The 18,245-nt window shown below is 54.8% G+C and overlaps 1 protein-coding gene and 1 long non-coding RNA gene across 3 annotated transcripts; one reads left to right on the forward strand and one right to left on the reverse strand.

Annotated features, from left to right (window-relative positions):
• The first annotated feature begins 557 nt into the window (after positions 1 to 557).
• On the forward strand, positions 558 to 15,957 carry MAN2B1 (mannosidase alpha class 2B member 1). 2 transcript variants are annotated; one of them, XM_049098474.1, is made up of 24 exons: positions 558 to 747; positions 1,470 to 1,572; positions 1,745 to 1,918; positions 2,267 to 2,460; positions 3,115 to 3,247; positions 3,500 to 3,645; positions 4,311 to 4,427; positions 6,942 to 7,027; positions 7,119 to 7,239; positions 7,320 to 7,398; positions 7,580 to 7,689; positions 7,923 to 8,030; positions 8,336 to 8,452; positions 9,754 to 9,923; positions 11,014 to 11,115; positions 11,190 to 11,307; positions 12,850 to 12,968; positions 13,059 to 13,160; positions 13,322 to 13,409; positions 13,591 to 13,671; positions 14,064 to 14,291; positions 14,737 to 14,889; positions 14,982 to 15,084; positions 15,758 to 15,957. In XM_049098474.1, exons 1-24 carry the CDS (start codon positions 583 to 585, stop codon positions 15,865 to 15,867), a joined length of 3,027 nt encoding a protein of 1,008 aa, XP_048954431.1. In that variant the 5' UTR covers positions 558 to 582; the 3' UTR covers positions 15,868 to 15,957. The 2 variants fall into 2 exon arrangements, with proteins under 2 accessions (XP_048954431.1, XP_048954432.1); XM_049098475.1 differs by having other exon boundaries at positions 559 to 747; positions 6,945 to 7,027.
• Positions 10,535 to 14,175, reverse strand: LOC118351736 (uncharacterized). The gene is made up of 2 exons (XR_004807659.2): positions 14,041 to 14,175; positions 10,535 to 11,926 (listed from the first exon to the last, which is right to left on the reverse strand). It is a non-coding gene; the product is annotated as an uncharacterized LOC118351736 (long non-coding RNA).
• Positions 15,958 to 18,245: the final 2,288 nt, after the last annotated feature.

Consider the following 18,245-nt stretch of genomic DNA (forward strand, 5'->3'; position numbering starts at 1 on the left):
AATAGGGGTTGGGAAAAGCCTGGAAGGCTGAGTCCTCCCCCATGTGTCACTCCTCACCTGAGTACCCAGGGGTATTTTTTCCAATCAAGCTGGGCACTTCCCATTCTCAGTACCCCAAAGACAGTTCTTCTATGCATAATCCTCACAGGACAGAACAGGACCACCATCAGCCCCTGCCTCTAGCCAAGCCAGGTCCCTCCAAGACCCTAGCCCTGAAGATCAACGGGACATGCTTGGATCCCACGCACACACTCCCACCTCCCAAGCAAACTTACACCCATAGGAAAATCTGAAGCCTCCGCGTCCGCGGGGACAAAGGGACACTCCGAGTCCATTCGGAGGCGGTGAGACACTAAAGGCTCCCCCGAGGGTGGGACACGCCCAACGCCTCCCTACACCCCTAGTGTCCCCTGGGGCTAGCGGGAGCGGAGGCCTCGGTCCCGTGACTCGCCAGGCCGTCCTAGCCCCGCCCCCGCCAGCACCCATTGGCTAGGTCGGGCTCTGGGGGCGGGGCCTCTGTCCTGCCTTTCCCTGCCCCGGGAAGCCCCTGGAGGCTGCTGCGGTGGCGGCGGCGGCGGAGCCATGGGCGCCGACGCGCGGCCTTCGGGGGTCCGCGCTGGCGGTGGCGGCCGGGGCTCGGCAGGGCCCGGGACGAGCTCCCGCGCGCTGCAGCCACCGCTCCCGCCTCTCTCCTTCCTCTTTTTGTTGTTGGTGGCGGCGCCCGGCGCTCGGGCAGCGGGATACGAGGTGAGAGCGGCCCGCGAGCGGAAATGTCCACAAGCTGGAGGAAAGCCCCGAGTAGGGTCCAGAGGCATGGGTGGGTTTGTTCTGCGGCGCCCAGGGAATGGTTGGTAATAGGACAGTGTGATCCGAAGGCATGCTTTGCGTCGTTGAAAGGTCTGGCTGTGTAAATCTGAGAATAGGGCTCTGTACCTGCCTCCGTGCTTCTGTGCGTCGGCTTGCCTGGACTTTGCATGCACTGAACTGTGTGATTGGACATAGGTGTGTGTGTGAGGGCGGGGGGAGCGGGGATTGCTTGAGAGTTGGGACTCGAGTCAGCCTGCCCGGACTTCCAGTCTGTCTGGAGTTCCAGTCTGACTCCCTGGCTGCATGACTTGGGGCAAGTCACTTAATTACTTTCTGATCCTCAGTGCTCTCATCCGAAAATGAGATAATATTGCCCAACCCCTTTTCCCCCAGGGTGGCTGCTTGCTATTGGCAAATGCTTAATAAAAATTAGCTACTACTATTACCATTTTCCCAGTGAGAGCTGCCCTGACGGGTTGTGTCAAGTGGGAGTTGTATCTGTATGCTCAACTCTGTGTGTGTCCTCTCTGGAAGGGCCTGGCCCCATTTGTCTGTCATTCACCTCTAGATTTACCTTGTGCTCCCAGCCCCACCCCTACCCCCAACTGCCTCTTAACCTTGGGGTAACTGACAGGACGGGTGTGTTTGGGGTCCCTGTGCAGACATGCCCTGTAGTACAACCGGATATGCTCAACGTGCACCTGGTGGCCCACACACATGATGATGTGGGCTGGCTCAAGACTGTGGACCAGTACTTTTATGGCAGTGAGTAGAGCATGGGGATTTGCCCCCGGGACTCCGTGGCCCCTTTGAGCCCTTCAGATCTTTTCTGGGTCCTGGACATTAGGGTGGGGACATTGCCCAGCTTAAACTCCTGTGTCTGAGAATGTTGCTCCTTGGCTCGTTTGTCTCTGACTACCAACCCCCGTGCCCACAGTCCAGAATGATGTCCAGCATGCAGGTGTGCAGTACATCCTAGATTCAGTCATCTTGTCCCTGCTGATGGAGCCCACCCGCCGATTCATCTATGTGGAGATTGCCTTCTTCTCCCGTTGGTGGCAGCAGCAGACAAATGCAACACAGGAAGTCGTGCGGAACCTGGTGCGCCAGGGTGAGCCTGTCCTAAGGAAGTGAAAAGAGGAAGCCTAGCTCAACTGTTTCTGACACTCTAGCTTCTAAGATTTTTATCATGTCCTGTGCATCCTTTATGTGCATGTGGCTCCACCTGCCTGGAATTTCCCTTTATGTGTAGAACTCCTATGCATCCTACAAGGCCCCACCTCCAGGGGATCCTCAGGGGGCCCTCTGTTCCATGTCTGGCTACATTGGCCCGGGAGTGACCCCTCTTCCCCCCTCGAGGCCTAGGTTTGCAGGCGTGTCTTCTTATCCCTTGCATTGCCACTCCTGGCCCCAGTCCTGGCCCTTCCAATGGACCTAGACTTTGCCCTTCCCGGCACAGGACGCCTGGAGTTTGCCAATGGTGGCTGGGTGATGAACGATGAGGCAGCCACCCACTACGGAGCCATCATAGACCAGATGACGCTCGGGTTGCGCTTTCTGGAAGACACCTTTGGCAAAGATGGGCGCCCCCGTGTGGCTTGGCACATTGACCCCTTCGGTCACTCTCGGGAGCAGGCCTCGCTGTTTGCACAGGTGATTTCCCAACCTTACTCCGTTAGCTCTGACTCCTCCCTTGGCCACTCATGCCCCGCCCTTCCCTTCAAGCTCACCTGGATGGGGCCGTGTCCCCTGGCCCTCTGGCCCTCTGGCCCCTTGAGGCCCTGCCCCTTGGGTAAGCTGTGAATCCCATTTACTGCCCCCACCCCCCACCCCCCAGCCTCTCTGCTCTGCCTCAGCCCAGGCTGACCCGCTCCAGCTGGCTCCTCCTGGGCCTCAATTCATTTGCTATGATCCTGGCTCCTCTCCAAGCCAGGTGTCAGGTAGAGGCCTGCCCTGATTTTCCCCTGGCTTCAAAATCTTTGCCATGACCCTGTCCCCTTTCCATTCCCCGATCCCTTCCATTCTGAGGGTGCTTAAGTGGGAAAGTCTTAGTCAGGCCCCTCTCCGAGCTGGGGAAGGTGAACGTCTGTTCTCCCGTTGGACCCGCTCCTCCTGGCTCTCCCACCATGTGATCTGACCCTTCCCCAAGTTTCAAAATGAACTAGAACACTTCTTGATTTCAGACCTGGTTTTCCTACCGTGCTCTGACCCACCACTCCCATGCTGAGGGGGCTGTGGTTTGTGGTGAGAGGACTGGACACGCTCTCCTGCCCTCTGATCCCAGTCCTCATCCCTCCCCACCTCCAGATGGGCTTTGATGGCTTCTTCTTCGGGCGGCTGGATTATCAAGATAAGAGTGTGCGGCAGGAGAAGCTACAAATGGAGCAGGTTTGGCGGGCTAGCGCCAGCCTGAAGCCCCCAGTGGCCGACCTCTTTACCAGTAAGGGGGGTGGGGTGGGGGCAGGGCTGGCCCCAGGGGCACGGGACCTGGGACCTCTCTGACAGGGCCCTGGGTTTGGTTTTATACTTTATTGTCATTGTCCTGAAACTCTTAATAATTTACAAACAAGGACCCAGCATTTGCACTTTGGACTGGTCCCTGCAAATTCTGAGGTCTCTTCTCCGGGGGGTGGGCATGGGAGGCTTTGACCCCAGAGCAGGTCTGGGGCACTGAGCCTGGTGTGGCATGCAGGTGTGCTCCCCAATATGTACAACCCACCGGAGAAACTGTGCTGGGACACGCTGTGTGCTGACAAGCCCTTTGTGGAGGACCCACGCAGTCCCGAGTACAATGCCAAGGAGCTGGTCAATTACTTCCTGCAGTTGGCCACTGCCCAGGTAACCCTACTGTGAAGAGCCCCCTGAGACTGGTGTTCATAATGCACTGGGCCCTTTGCACGGCCCGGGCATTCCTTAAGACCTCCTCAGGACCCTCAGAGGAAGGTAGCATTCTATTCACCACCAAGCTCCCCTCCCAGATTTGTGTGCATTTCTAATTAAAAGATTGCAGACACCTTTGCTGCCCCAGATGCTCACGAAGGTCATGAGACATGGCACAGTGCCTCAGTGCCCTCATCTGTGTGGTGGGCCCAAGAGAAGTTACTCAACAGCTTGTGGCTATTTTCACCCGTGTCCCTATGCTCCCACATGACCCACTTTCACTTCCCCCTCTGCTCCTCTATGTGTACCCATACTTTTTTCTAAAAGATTTTATTTATTTATTTTATTATTATCTTTTAAAGATTTTATTTATTTATTTGAGAGACAGTGAGTGCACACGAGCAGGGAGAGAGAGAATCCTCAAGCTGACTCCCAGCTGGCTGCAGAGCCCAATGTGGGGCTTGATCCCAGGACCTGAGATCATGACCTGAGCCAAAACCAAGAGTCAGATGCTTAACTGACCGAGCCACTCAGGTGCCCCACACCCACGGGTATACCAAGACACAGCTGTACACAGCTGTACAGGACACCCTGGCCCAAGGAAGTCTTCATTTTACCTGCAGAGCGAGCATTACCGCACCAACCACACCATAATGACCATGGGCTCAGACTTCCAATACGAGAATGCCAACATGTGGTTCAAGAACCTTGACCGGCTCATCCAGCTGGTCAACGCTCAGGTAAACGTAACATCTCGTGTGTATGAGTGTGCTTATGTCCCTGGCCTTGGGTCCTATGCACAGCAGTGGGTGCTCTCATAGTTTTCTCTTGCCACTATAACAAATTACCAACAAATGCGGTGGCTGAAAACAACAGAAATATATTCTCTTACAGTTTTTTGTTTATTTAAATATTTTATTTTTATTCATTAGAGACACACAGAGAGAGGCAGAGACACAGACCGAGGGATAAGCAGGCTCCCTGTGGGGAGCCTGATGTGGGATTCAATCCTAGGACCCCAGGATCATGGGATTAAAAAATTTCACTGGGTTAAAAATCAAGATGTCAGCAGGCCTGGGTTCCTTCTGGAAGCTCTTGAGGAGAGTTCTCTTGCCTTCTCCAACTTCTAGAAGCTGCCCACATTCCTTGGCTCATGCCCCTCTCCCCCATTTTTGCCAGTCACACAGCAGCTTTCTGCCCCTGCATCTGTCATCACATCTCTTTCTTTTTTTTTTTTAATTTTATTTATTTGTGATAGTCACAGAGAGAGAGAGAGGCAGAGACATAGGCAGAGGGATAAGCAGGCTCCATGCACTGGGAGCCCGACGTGGTACTCGATCCCAGGTCTCCAGGATCGCGCCCTGGGCCAAAGGCAGGCGCTAAACCGCTGCACCACCCAGGGATCCCTCACATCTCTTTCTTTCTTTCACTCTCTCTCCCAGTTTTTTTTTTTTTTTTTAAGATTTTATTTATTTATTCATGAGAGAGACAGAGAGAGGCAGAGACCAGGCAGAGGGAGAAGAAGCAGGCTCCATGCAGGGAGCCCAACGTGGGACTCGATCCCGGGTCTCCAGGATCACGCCCTTGGCTGAAGGCAGGTGCTAAGCCACTGAGCCACCCACGGATCCCCCTCGGGTTTTTTTTTTTTTTTTTTTATTCATAAGAGACACAGAGACAGAGAGAGGCAGAGACATAGGCAGAGGGGGAAGCAGGTTCCATGCAGGGAGCCCGATGCGGGACTCAATCCCAGGTCTCCAAGATCACGCCCTGGACTGAAGGCAGCGCTAAACCTCAGAGCCACCCCGGCTGCCCAGTTGTTTGTTTTTTTTTTTAATTATTGATTAATTTAGAGAGTGTGCATGTGAGCAGAGTGGGGAGGGGCAGAGGGAGAGAGAGAATCTCAAGCAGGCTCCACGCTTAGCTTAGATGTGGGGCTCAATCTCAAAACCCTGAAATCATGACCTGAGCTGAAATCAAGAGTCGGATGCTTAATCGACTGAGCCACCCAGGAGCCTTCTCCCTCTTCCACTTTTAAAGACCTATGATGCCATTGGGCCCTAACCATCATCCAGGATAATCCATTTTAGGGTCAGCTGATCAGCAACCTTAGCTCCATTTGCAACCTTAATTTCCATTTGCCATGTAACCTGACAGGTTCTGGGAATCAGGACTCAGGCATCCTTGGAGCTCACGTATGAAATGTTCCTTCCCATCAGTCCATCCTCAGGGTTGTCTACTGGCAGTCTCCATGGTCTCATCTTCCACTTGCTCCCTGCCCTGCTGTTTCATCAAAAACACTCTCAGGAACATCACCAAGGGCCTTCCAAAAGACATTTCCCAGTCCTTCCCATGCCCCTGAGGGGCCCTGGAGGCCTTGATCACTCCTGTAAAGATCATGTTCCTGGGCTGCCATTGGCTTTTTTCCTGCCCCTGACCTCTCCTCGGCCCACTCCATTCTATTGGAAATGGACCCCTTACTTCAAATCTGTAGCTTGCCACTTACTGGCTCTGTGACCTTGAGACATCTTAAGCATTCTACCTTAGTTTTCTTGTCTAGAAAATGGGCATAGTGGTGGCTCCCAACTGATGAGGCTTTTAGGGTTTAATGAGTTCGTTTATACAGATCGATAGAACAGGGCCAGGTAAATAACACGCATTACGGTTGTTGCTTATTACTATTATTTGGTGCTGAAAACCTTCTGCTTTTCCTGTAACACATAAGCTGCAATGTTGCCTCCTCCAGGAAGGCTTCACCAAACGCAGGTGGAGCTCTTGGCCTTTCCTCTGTGTACACAAGTTCCCCACAAATATCTGTGAGGCCACATCCAGGATGATTGTAACAAACTATCTGTTCAATAACTTTCCCCCACTTGGCTGTGGATTCTACAAGAGTGGAGCTGGCCTCTGCTTCTAGATTGTCCGAAATCCTGAGTATATTGAAGAATCAAGTGATTGTTTGCTGAGTGAATCCTCTGTGTGTGTGTTTAACTGTATGTGATTGTGTGTGCAGGGGTAGACATGTGTATGCACATAAGGGCATATAGTCCTACTCACTTCCCTTCATTCACTCAACTGTTTAATGAGCACCTACTGCATAACTACTTGGCCCTTGGTTTGCACCCAAAACGTGTACGAAGAGAATGAACACACTGCATGTGTGAAGGTGTGCACGTGTGTGAGGATGTCTGTGCACACCTGTGGGCCCCCTGGGAAGGTGTGGACTCCCGAGGGCTCACAAGGACACCTCCCCCCAGCAGCAGGCCAATGGGAGCCGCATCAATGTTCTCTACTCTACTCCAGCCTGTTACCTCTGGGAGCTGAACAAGGCCAACCTCACCTGGTATTTGGGGGGCGGGGGGGAAACGGGAGCTTGGGGGTGTTGGCATGCCCTTTGGGTCATGACCCTGGCCTCAAGGACTCTGCCGCTGCAGGTCTGTAAAACAGGACGACTTCTTTCCCTACGCTGACGGCCCTCACAAGTTCTGGACTGGTTACTTCTCCAGCCGGCCGGCCCTCAAACGCTACGAGCGCCTCAGCTACAACTTTCTGCAGGTGAGTGGGCGCTGGGCTCAAGGGGGCACCCAGGGGTCCCAACAGATGCAGGGCCCCACCACACCCCTTCTGTCCCCCAGGTGTGCAACCAGCTGGAGGCACTGGCGGGTCCGGCGGCCAACGTGGGACCCTATGGCTCAGGAGACAGTGCACCCCTCAGTAGGTGTTGGAGTCGGTGAGGGAACGGGAGCGTCTGAAGCCCGACACCACACCCTCGGGCACCTGTCCCTTCATAAAGCTCCTGGGGACCCTGCCCTTCCCCATGTGACCTTTCCCGTCTCCTTGGGGTCTGGGCTGAGAGTCCTGCAGAGCCCCCACCGGGTTCACCGTCTGCCTGCAGATGAGGCGATGGCCGTGCTCCAGCACCACGACGCGGTCAGCGGCACCTCCCGGCAGCACGTGGCCAACGACTACGCGCGCCAGCTCGCGGCCGGCTGGGGGCCCTGCGAGGTGCGCGGCGTGGGGCGGAGGGGCGGGGCCTGGGAGAGGCGGGTATAGGACCAAGGGGAGGAGACCGGGAGAGGCGTGGCCAAGGACTTGGGGTAGGGTCTAGAGTTGCCTTACTGGGCGGGGCCTGGTGCGAGGGGCGGGGCCATGCAAGGGGCGGGGCCCGAGAAGGGACCCAGAGGAGACCTGGGCGGCCCCCAGCGCTGGCCCGCCAACCTGCACGCTCCCTGCCACAGGTTCTCCTGAGCAATTCGCTGGCGCGGCTCAGCGGCTCCAAGGAGGACTTCACGTACTGCCGCGACCTCAACATCAGTGTCTGTCCGCTCACCCAGACGGCAAAGAGTGTGAGCTGGCCTCCGGGCGGGGGGGCGGGGCCGGGATGCTGGGGGGTGAGGTTGGGGTGAGGAGGAGGGGGGTCTGGAGGAGGCGGAGCTCCGGGTGAGGGGCTCTCGAGGTACCTGCCGGGTGTGGAATTGGCTTGGAGGATCCGTCTGCGGCGCGATCACTTGGAGGGCAGTGAGGCTGTGGTAGGACAGAGACCACAGCACTCCATGGGGGCTTGGGTCACCCAAGGACATTGCTGCGTGTGGGGGGTGGGTTTCGCGAAGGCCTACTGTGACCCATCCCCAATCTGACCCTCCCACACCAGTTCCAAGTAACCATTTATAACCCCTTGGGGCGGAAAGTGGATTGGATGGTGCGGCTGCCGGTCAGCGAACGCGTTTTTGACGTGAGGGACCCGAATGGCACGATTGTGCCCAGCGATGTAAGCTCTTTCGACAAATACTTCTATGAATACCCCCCCCCCCCATGATTATCTCCTGCCTTGGACACCTCCCCCTGGGCATTTCTCCGCTGCCCCACCCGACCCCACCTTGTAGATACATCTCCCTCTACGGATACCTCCTCCCATAGATACCTCCCTCTTTTGGGTAATTCTTTTTCATAAGTATTTCGCACTCCATCAATACCTTGTGCCCAGTACCTTTTCTTTTTCTGTCCCTTAACATTATATATTCTTGGAAACATCCCCTATCCCCACCCCCCACCCCCCAGCCTCTCGGGCAATCACTCCCTTTTTAATGTCTCCTCAGGAATTTTTTTTAGGATTTTATTTTATTTTTTAAAGATTTTATTTATTTTAGAGAGAAAGAGAGAAAGCACGAGCAGGGGGAGAGACAGAGAAGCAGGCTCCCTGCTGAGCAGGAAGCCAGATATGGGGCTTGATCCTAGGGCCCTGAGATCATGGCCTGAGTGGAATGCAGATGCTTAACCAACTGAGCCACCCAGGTGCTCCGAAAGATTGTATTTTTAAAGAGTTTATTTTTGGGATCCCTGGGTGGCGCAGCGGTTTGGCGCCTGCCTTTGGCCCAGGGCGCGATCCTGGAGACCCGGGATCGAATCCCACGTCGGGCTCCCGGTGCATGGAGCCTGCTTCTCCCTCTGCCTGTGTCTCTGCCTCTCTCTCTCTCTCTCTCTGTATGACTATCATAAATAAATTTAAAAAAAAATAAAAAAAAATAAAGAGTTTATTTTTTAAAGTAATCTCCAATGTCCAATGTGGGGTTTCCACGTACAACACCGAGTTTGAGTCACATGCTCTACCAACTGATCCAACTGATCCAACCAGTTGCCCCCAATTTAAAAAATTTGTTTACCTTATTTCCCTCATCCTAGAAGACTTCTACCTATGAATCTCCTCCTCCCCCGAGAATCTGCCTTTCCCTCATTCCTCTGCTTCAAGGATCTCCTTCCTCACTTACTCCCTCACTTCCCCTTCTCCCATAGCCTCTGCACTCTCCAAGTGATTTCCACCACCCCGCTCCACTTCATGAATCTTCTCTGTAATATTTATTTATTTATTTATTTATTTATTTATTTATTTATTTATTTTCTCTGTAATTTTTAACTCAGAATTTGACACCCCATCCTTCCTGGGCAACACCTACATTTCTCCTCCCCATCCGGGGCTCCTTTCCCTCCTGGAGTTTGACCTGTCCCCTTAGATACAGCTCACTATGTGTGCTCACAGCCTCTTGACTCAGTTTTACACCCCTTTTCCCCGAGGTGGTGATACTTCCTAGCTCAGACGGTTTGGAGCTGCTTTTCTCAGCTTCAGTGCCTGCCCTGGGCTTCAGCATCTACTCAGTAACCCAGGTGCCTGGCCGGAGACCCCATGCCCACAGCCGCCAGCCGAGATCCCAGAAGTCCTGGTCCCAGTGTCTTGGACATCCAAAATGAGGTGAGACTCCGTTCAGATCCCCTTCCCTTCCCCCGTGACAAATTTGAGGTGTGGTGAGCTGCATGGACTCTGGATCAGGGGGTCTTGGGTTTGTGGCCTAGTCACCAGTCTCCTGTTAATGTGTCTTCTGGTGAGTGACCACCTCCCTTTGGGCCTCACTGTCTTTTCCTGGACTGTGAGGACAGTGGGTGACATTGGACAGTTATGTAAGGGCTGATGGTGGTAGGGGTTTGCAAATTAAATGAAGCAGGTCAGAGACTTGAGGGAGGGAGCCAGGTGGCCACTTGGGTGAAGAAGAATCCAGGCAGGCATGGAGCAGCAGAGACAAAAGCCCTCAGGCAGAAGGGTGTTGAATGTTCCAGGAGCCCACCGGGGCTGAAAGGGCAGGTGTTAGGTGACAGGTCAGACTCTGCAGGACTTGAGGACCAAGGGAAAGACGTCAGCTGTTACTTCGAAGGAGCCATGTCAGGAACAGGGCTGCATTAAGACTGTAATGGGCCCTAGCACTTTTGCCTTTGTAGGTCCCTTTTTTCCACTTAAAAAAAAAGTTAAAAATTGTATTTCATGAGCAGGTGAGTGTAAAAGACGAGAATTAACCAGGCAGTCTTCATTATAATATATTCATTATTATTACATTTAAGTTTTCTTCTGATTCTAAAATAAATTAAAATTTACGTGTTTCCGTGGGCCCGTAGAAGTCTCCCGGGTTACGGGTTAAGGCACTAGGATTCTTCAAACCGGCACTAGGATTCTTCAAACCGGCAAGCGGACAGTTTAGGGTGGTACTTAGGGTGTCACTGGCACCCTCTGGTGGCCGTGGGGGGTGGAATTGACTGGAGGAGCGAGCCTGGAAGGGGTAGGCTGTGCTTGTCCCAGAAGGCGGTGGAAATGGTGAGAAGTGATCAGATTGAGAAGGTGGAAGGTAGAGCTATTATGATTTGTCAGTAGGGCCAGGTGTGAGGAGAGAGAGAGAGGGAGAGAGAGAGAGGAGGGGAGGTAGCTTCTGGGTTTTCTCCTGAGCCCCAGGAAGGATGAAGCTATCCTTGGCTGAGATGATGGTTATTAACATGTCTGCCCTTTTCTACCCAGTACATCCGGGCTAGGTTTGACCCTGACACAGGATTCCTGGTGGAGTTGGAAAACCTGGAACAGAACCTCCTGTTGCCGGTTCGCCAAGCCTTTTACTGGTGAGTGGGGGACTGTCAGGCCAGGGAGGGGGTGTAAGTAGAGCTTACCTGACTCTCACCTGTTCCGGCCCCAGGTACAATGCCAGTGTAGGCAACAACCTAAGTACCCAGGTCTCAGGTGCCTACATCTTCAGACCCAACCGCCAGGAACCACTGATCGTGAGCCACTGGGCTCAAACCCGCGTGGTGAAGGTCTGGAGCCTTGTATGATGAGTGGGTGTGGGGGGAGTTGTGGGAGAGGTGTGGAGCCTAGGAGGGTGGTGAGTCATGTCCAGTCAGGTTTACATCTCCATCAGATAAGAGGGCTAAGATCTGAGGAGAATATTAAGGATTTTCACACTGGGCTGGTATTCATGGCTGCTTGAGTAACAGTCAGGCCTTGGGAGCAAGTATGAAGGCTTTTCACATCTGCTGTGGGTGTCAGGATTATACTTAGCTTTTGAAACTGGGGGTGAGGTGTTCCCACATGGTCCATGAATGGGGAGAACCAGGTATAGCTGCTTGAAGAGTTCACCAAGGATCTGTGGGAGGAGGGGATTATATCTGAGGTGGATACTTGAGAGTTCATACTTGGATAGGACTTGGGTGATTCTCATTTACAATATCTGAGGGTACATCTGGCTGGGAATAGGAGCTCACCCTTTTGGGGTTTCTTGGGACCTCTCATTGACATTTCCTCTTAGGGTCGGGGTGGGGCAGGTAATGGCAAGTTTCACATCTTTTTTTTTTTTTTTGCAAGTTTCACATCTGACATGATTCCCCTTGAGGTGAACTTCTGCATATGTGGGTCATTGCATTAAGATAGTTTTGCCTGAAAAAAAAAAAAAAAAAAAAAAAGATAGTTTTGCCTGCAGTAACAGCTGTGAAAATTAATCATGCCTAAGACAAGATAGACATTGCTTTCCATCTAACAGAAAGTCTGGCTGGGCCATCCAGGGCAGGTGGAGTGATTTCAGAGTCTCTTCTATTTCATTGTTTTGCCTTCCTCAACATTCAGCTTCTCTCAGTCTCTCTTTTTTTTTTTTTTTTAACATTCAGCTTCTAACTCATGGCCCAAGATGGCTGCGCAAGCTCCAGCCATCATGTTTGGATCTGAGTCAGGGGGAGAGGGAAAGAGGTAGGGAACGTTTTTTTTTTTTTTTTTTCCCAAAACAATGAGTTTCTTTTTTTTTTTTTTTAATTTTTATTTATTTATGATAGTCACAGAGAGAGAGAGAGAGAGGCAGAGACACAGGCAGAGGGAGAAGCAGGCTCCATGCACCGGGAGCCTGATGTGGGATTCGATCCCGGGTCTCCAGGATCACGCCCTGGGCCAAAGGCAGGCGCCAAACCGCTGCGCCACCCAGGGATCCCTGGGGAACGTTTTGTACACCTTTTTGATCATTTTCCATTGAGCAAACCATGCTCACACAGCTATTGATCTAGCCTCGGGGAAGACAGGACAATATAGTCTTTATTCCAGGTAGCCACTTGCCAAGCTAGAATCCTCTTCTCAGAAGGGAAGTTAGGGTAATGGTGGGCAGCAAGCATAGATGCTACAGTCAAGAATTATGTGGCAACATTTGACATGGCAAGTGTGGGCATCACACGTAGGCAGGTGGGGGAGCAGCTTCCCATGCCATTGGTCGGGTTGACCTGGATGTAGGCCTGTGTGAGGTTTATAGCAGAGATGGGTATCTGCAGGGGTGCTCAGGTGTGGGCTTAGACTTGTGCTCCACCCCCATGTGCCCACAGACACCCTTGGTGCAGGAAGTGCACCAGAACTTCTCAGCCTGGTGTTCCCAGGTGGTCCGTCTGTATCCAGGGCAGCGGCACCTGGAGCTGGAGTGGACGGTGGGACCAATACCTGTGGGGTGAGCAGCACCAGCTGGGATTTGGGGGCGTGAGGGCAAGGGCAGAGTTGGTAGATAAAGCTCACCATCTTGCCATCCCCTTGGGTATAGTGACGGCTGGGGGAAGGAGGTCATCAGCCGCTTTGACACTGTGCTGGAGACAAAAGGACTTTTCTACACGGACAGCAATGGCCGGGAGATCCTGGAAAGGAGGTGGGGGCACCTAGGGGCAGCCAAGGGTGGTCTGCGGTGTGTAAGGAGCATCTGCTGCTCCTCGCAGCATGGGAGGGAGGGGGTGAAGGGGGCGTGAGGAATGGATAAGTCAGGGAAGGAGGACTGGAGCCCAGGCCTGACCAAAGCCTACCCCTCCCCAGGCGGGACTATCGCCCCACCTGGAAGCTGAACCAGACTGAGCCAGTGGCAGGAAACTACTATCCGGTCAACAGCCGCATTTACATCAGGGTAACCGACAACACCCCCCCCCCCCCCCGTGTCCTGCTCCCCATTTCCTAGCATCCCTCCACAGAGTGGGGGGTCACACTCATTCCTAGCATCTCTCAGCTGCCCTCCGTGGGCTCCACCATGCCCTGTGGTGCCCTGCTGGCTGTGGGGCCCCTCACTCTCCCCTTGCCACCCCCCCCAGGATGGCCACGTGCAGCTGACGGTGCTGACCGATCGCTCCCAGGGGGGCAGCAGCCTGAGGGACGGCTCCGTGGAGCTCATGGTGAGTGGCCAGAGCTCCAAGTCAGTTCCCACCCGGGGCCTCCTATTGGACCTTGAAAGCCGGCTTCTGTTCCCTGCTGGTAGTCCCCACAAAGCTGAGACCTTCATTCCTATGTGGAAAGTTTACTCCAGGCTTTTCTCCAGTCCCTCCCCAGCTCCCCAGCTCGTCCAGGGCCTGCCCTGCCCTATCCCGTTAGATCCCTCCTTCCCTCTGTCCTAGACCCTTGCTAGGCTGGACCCGGCTTCCTGGGGCAGTCCCCTGCAGGTCTTTCTCCGCATCTCTTCTTCTCACTCTTTAGTTTCTTCCTGGAAATGTTCACAAGTCCGTACCCAATTTCTGGCCCAGACATCGGCCAGAGGGACCACTTACCCTCTCCTGGCCACTCCCCACAGGTGCACCGGAGGCTTCTGAAAGACGATGGACGTGGCGTGGGGGAGCCGCTGCTGGAGGAGGGGTCGGGGCTGTGGGTGCGAGGGCGCCACCTCGTGCTGCTGGACAAGGCTCAGACCGCGGCCACCGGGCACCGGCTGCAAGCAGAGAAGGAGGTGCTGGCCCCGCAGGTGGTGCTGGCCCCCGGTGGCGGCGCCCCCTACCACCTGGGAGTCGCCCCGCGCAAGCAGGTGAGGGGGGTGGGGCCACCAGCTAGGACCCCGGCGAACCGCGGAGCGTTTTCCTGGTCCCAGGGAGACCCACTCCGCCCGCCCCTAACGCGTCCTGGGGAGGCCATAAGCTCGTCCCACCCCCTCAGCACAGCCCCGATGTCGCCTCGCCTGGCTCAGTCCCATCGCGCCGCGCCGGACCAGGTCTCGGCACTTCCTCCTCCCCTGGAGGCGGGCTCACTGGGCCGCACCCTCCCTCCACCTCCAGTCCCCACGCTCGGGCCCGCCCCGCCCCGCCCCCTGAGCCTCATCCCCGCCCTCCGTCCGTGGGTCTCGGGCCGGATCAGTCCTGCCCCTTCCGAGCTCGGGCCCGCCCCCAGCCTGACTCCGCCCCGCCCCGGCCAAGCCACGCCCCTGCGCCTGAGCCCCGCCCCCGCCGCGCCTGAGCCCCGCCCCCTTCCTGCAGTTCTCGGGGCTCCGCCGGGAGCTGCCTCCCTCCGTACACCTGCTCACACTGGCCCGCTGGGACCGGACGAGGCTGCTGCTGCGCTTGGAGCACCAGTTCGCTGTAGGGGAGGGTTCTGGCAACCTGAGCTCCCCGGTGACCTTGGATTTGAAGGTGAGGAGGGGAGGAGACGGAGGCAAAGAGAGAAGGGAGAGGGGGAAACCCTGCTTTGTCCCCACTCAGCCAGGCCTATCCCCTGCCTACAGGACCTGTTCTCCGCCTTCACCATCACGTACCTGCAGGAGACCACGCTGGCAGCCAACCAGCCCCGGGCCAGCGCCTCCAGGCTCAAGTGGACACCAAACACGGGTGCGGGCCTGCCCTGGGAGCCAGGCGCAGGGGACTGTGTGGGAGGCGTGGGAATGTTGGCCAGGACCCAGGGATAGAGCTCTAGAGTCTGAGGTAGTGTTCCGATCCAGGCTAGGGGATTAAGGGTCTTTTTTTTTTTTTTTTAATTTTTATTTATTTATGATAGTCACAGAGAGAGAGAGAGAGGCAGAGACATAGGCAGAGGGAGAAGCAGGCTCCATGCACCGGGAGCCCGACGTGGGATTCGATCCCGGGTCTCCAGATCGCGCCCTGGGCCAAAGGCAGGCGCCAAACCGCTGTGCCACCCAGGGATCCCTGGGATTAAGGGTCTTAAGTGGGTCTAAGCAAACTAGCGGTGGTCTTGGGAGTTTGAGGTGGAATTCCATGGTATCTAGTTCTGTGGAGACCAGTGTGCCCATCACCCCTGGGATTGGCATGATGGCCTTTAAGGCTTGAGACCGTAAGGGAGATGGCCAGACACTGGGGACAGATTTGGGGACCTGGGGATGGTATTCAGGGCCTGGGAGGCAGTTTAAAATGCGTGTGGGAATAAGGCCCTGGGTACAGGTTTGAGGATGTATGGCTTTGTGGAGGCCGAGGGGAAGGAGCATGAGGAGGCTATGAAGCAGAGGAAGTTTGCACCCCTCCTCACTTCTCTCATGCACCTCCCTAGGCCCTACAGCCCAGCCCTCTCCCCCTCGGCTGGACCCCACCACCATCACGCTGGAGCCCATGGAAATCCGCACTTTCCTGGCCTCGGTCCAGTGGAAAGAGCATGGCTAGACATGCTGGGGGCAGGAAGACTCTCCCTCTCCTCCTCCTGCTGCTGTTGCCACCAATGGAAGCCATTAAAATGCCACTACCAAGACTTGAGTCAAGGTGTGAGTGGGGTTTTGTTTTTTTTTTTGGGGGGGGGTATTTAACTTATGACCTAGCAAACGCTATCTTACTGCTGATCTGAGGCCTTTCACGGAAGTCACTTACCAGCCTGAATCTTCACAGGAGACCACGACATTTCACACCCCACCTCACCCACCACCCTGCCTTCCACTCCTACTTCACTCCTTCATCGACTCAGGCTGTGGCACAGCTGTCTCTAGAAGCTACTAGGGGTGGGCCTGCATTGGATATGGACCCAGAGAACCAGACATACCCCAGGCCTTTCCAGACCTGGTTTTGGGGGAGAGCCAGGCCCTGAGGGCAAGGAAACTAGGACATCCTGGATGTCCACTGGGGAGTGCAATTGGAGCCAGGTTCCGAAGTGAGGCCTTGGACAAGTCGGCTAGAGCTGCTGGGCTCCCAGGAAACAGGCAGAAAGCCTAGCGTGCCCTGGTGTGCTCTGGGGTCTCTTATGGAGGAAGGACACTTTGGGATGAAACTGGTGGTTTAGACTTGAAAGTAAGTGACTTCCCTTCTGGTCAGGACAGCCATATGCAGGTCCCTTAAAGGAGTATGATGGCCAAGAAGGCATCCTAGGCTGATCTGCAGCCCATATTTGGATGCATGCACCCCTGATTGTCAGATACACCTCGAGAAAAAATGTTTAAGTCCAGCTTAGGGTGGCAGGCATGACCCTGGGAAGCTGGAAACCCCCAGGAGGGCACTAGGAGCCTAGATAAGGTCCCAGAGGGGGCCTGGGTGCTTGATGTGCCTCTTGAAATTTTCTCTAAGTCTCCCCATTAAGAGATGGACCAGAGAGGCCCAAGGAGGGAACCCCAGGCTAGTTGTCATCCTGCTTGGGGTCTCTTCACTGGATGCACCTCTCAGAAATGTTTAAGTTTCCCTCCAGAGGCACTTGGGTGGCTTAGTTGGTTAAGCATCTGCCTTCGGCTCAGGTCATGATCCCAGAGTTCTGGGATCAAGCCCCAAGTCAGGCTCCTTGTTCAGCAGGGAATCTGTTTTTCCCTCTGCCCTTACCCCTCCTTGTGTGATCTCTCTTTATCTCTCAAATAAATAAAATCTTAGAAAATAAAGTTTCCCTTCAGAAGGGAAAGGCAGCAAAGCCAGGGAGGGTAGTCTAGGGGCTGTGCCTCAGGGGTGTCTGCTGTCCTATATAGGGTCCTATCTTAGGAGGTGCCCACCAAATTGGCTTATAAAGGATTCCTCCAGTGGCAGGGAAAAGTCTGGACAGGTAGTGCACCCTGGGGATGACATCTTTAGCTTGGTAGTCCGTGGAATCTCCTGAAAACATCCAAATCCCCCTCTAAAGGCTGGCATGGTCCTGGCTGGCCAGGGAGACCCATGGAAACTGCCCTGGGTCCTCCTGCAGTCCCACATGGTGCCCGATTGTTGGATATACCCCTGTAAGCCTCTGTAGCTCTTCTCTGGTGATGGAGACAAGCACATACTAGCCAGAGAGACTCCGATGGGTGCCCAGGACCAGGCTGTGGTTCTGCATCTGCCCAGGTATTGGAGCCCCCTGGTTGTGTCTCCTGAAAACGTATCCACATCCCCATCCAAACAATGGTCACAGTGAATGGCCTGGGCTGGACAATACACCCGTGAAGGATGCCGGGGACTCAGGTGTTGTCACCCTTGGGTCCCAGTCATTGGGAGCACCTCCCGAAGTTTCTGTGTCCTTTTGTGGGAGGTCAGGACTGAACTCTAGCTGTTGGATGCACTCCTCCTCCTCCCCCTCCTTGTTCTGTCTCCGTCTGGAGGAGGTGAGCAGCCCCAGTTGCCCAGGGAGAGTGTTCCAAGCCCAGCCTTGGTCACATGTAAGCACTATGTATCACATATGCCACTGGAAGATGTTTCTAACTCGTAAAGGCAGGCAGCAGCCAGCTGAGCCATGGACCAGCCTTCCTGTGTTGGGTTGCGATGCTACATGTGTTTCTCAAAAATATTTTTAAGTCCTCTTGGGGAGACTGAGCAAAGACGGCCCGGGAGGCCCGTGGAGGGCCAGTCTCACATAGGGTGTAGTCACTGGGACTATCTACTGAAAGCATCTAAATTGTACTCTGCAGTCATGCTCCACTCCTGAGCTATATACCCCCCAGTGCACTAAATGGGAGCAGCCCGGGCCACCCCGGGAGTTCTGACGACGGTGCCCTGGGCCCACCAGCCTACTCCTTGGCCGCTCTGGGCCAAGATACACAATTGGAGTGAGATCCAGGCAAGGTGGCACCTGGCGGGGTGAGGGTGGAGGTGGGGGTGGCGGT

Source organism: Canis lupus, chromosome 20 (genome assembly GCF_003254725.2).
Source record: "Canis lupus dingo isolate Sandy chromosome 20, ASM325472v2, whole genome shotgun sequence".
Classification (NCBI taxonomy): Eukaryota; Metazoa; Chordata; class Mammalia; order Carnivora; family Canidae; genus Canis; species Canis lupus.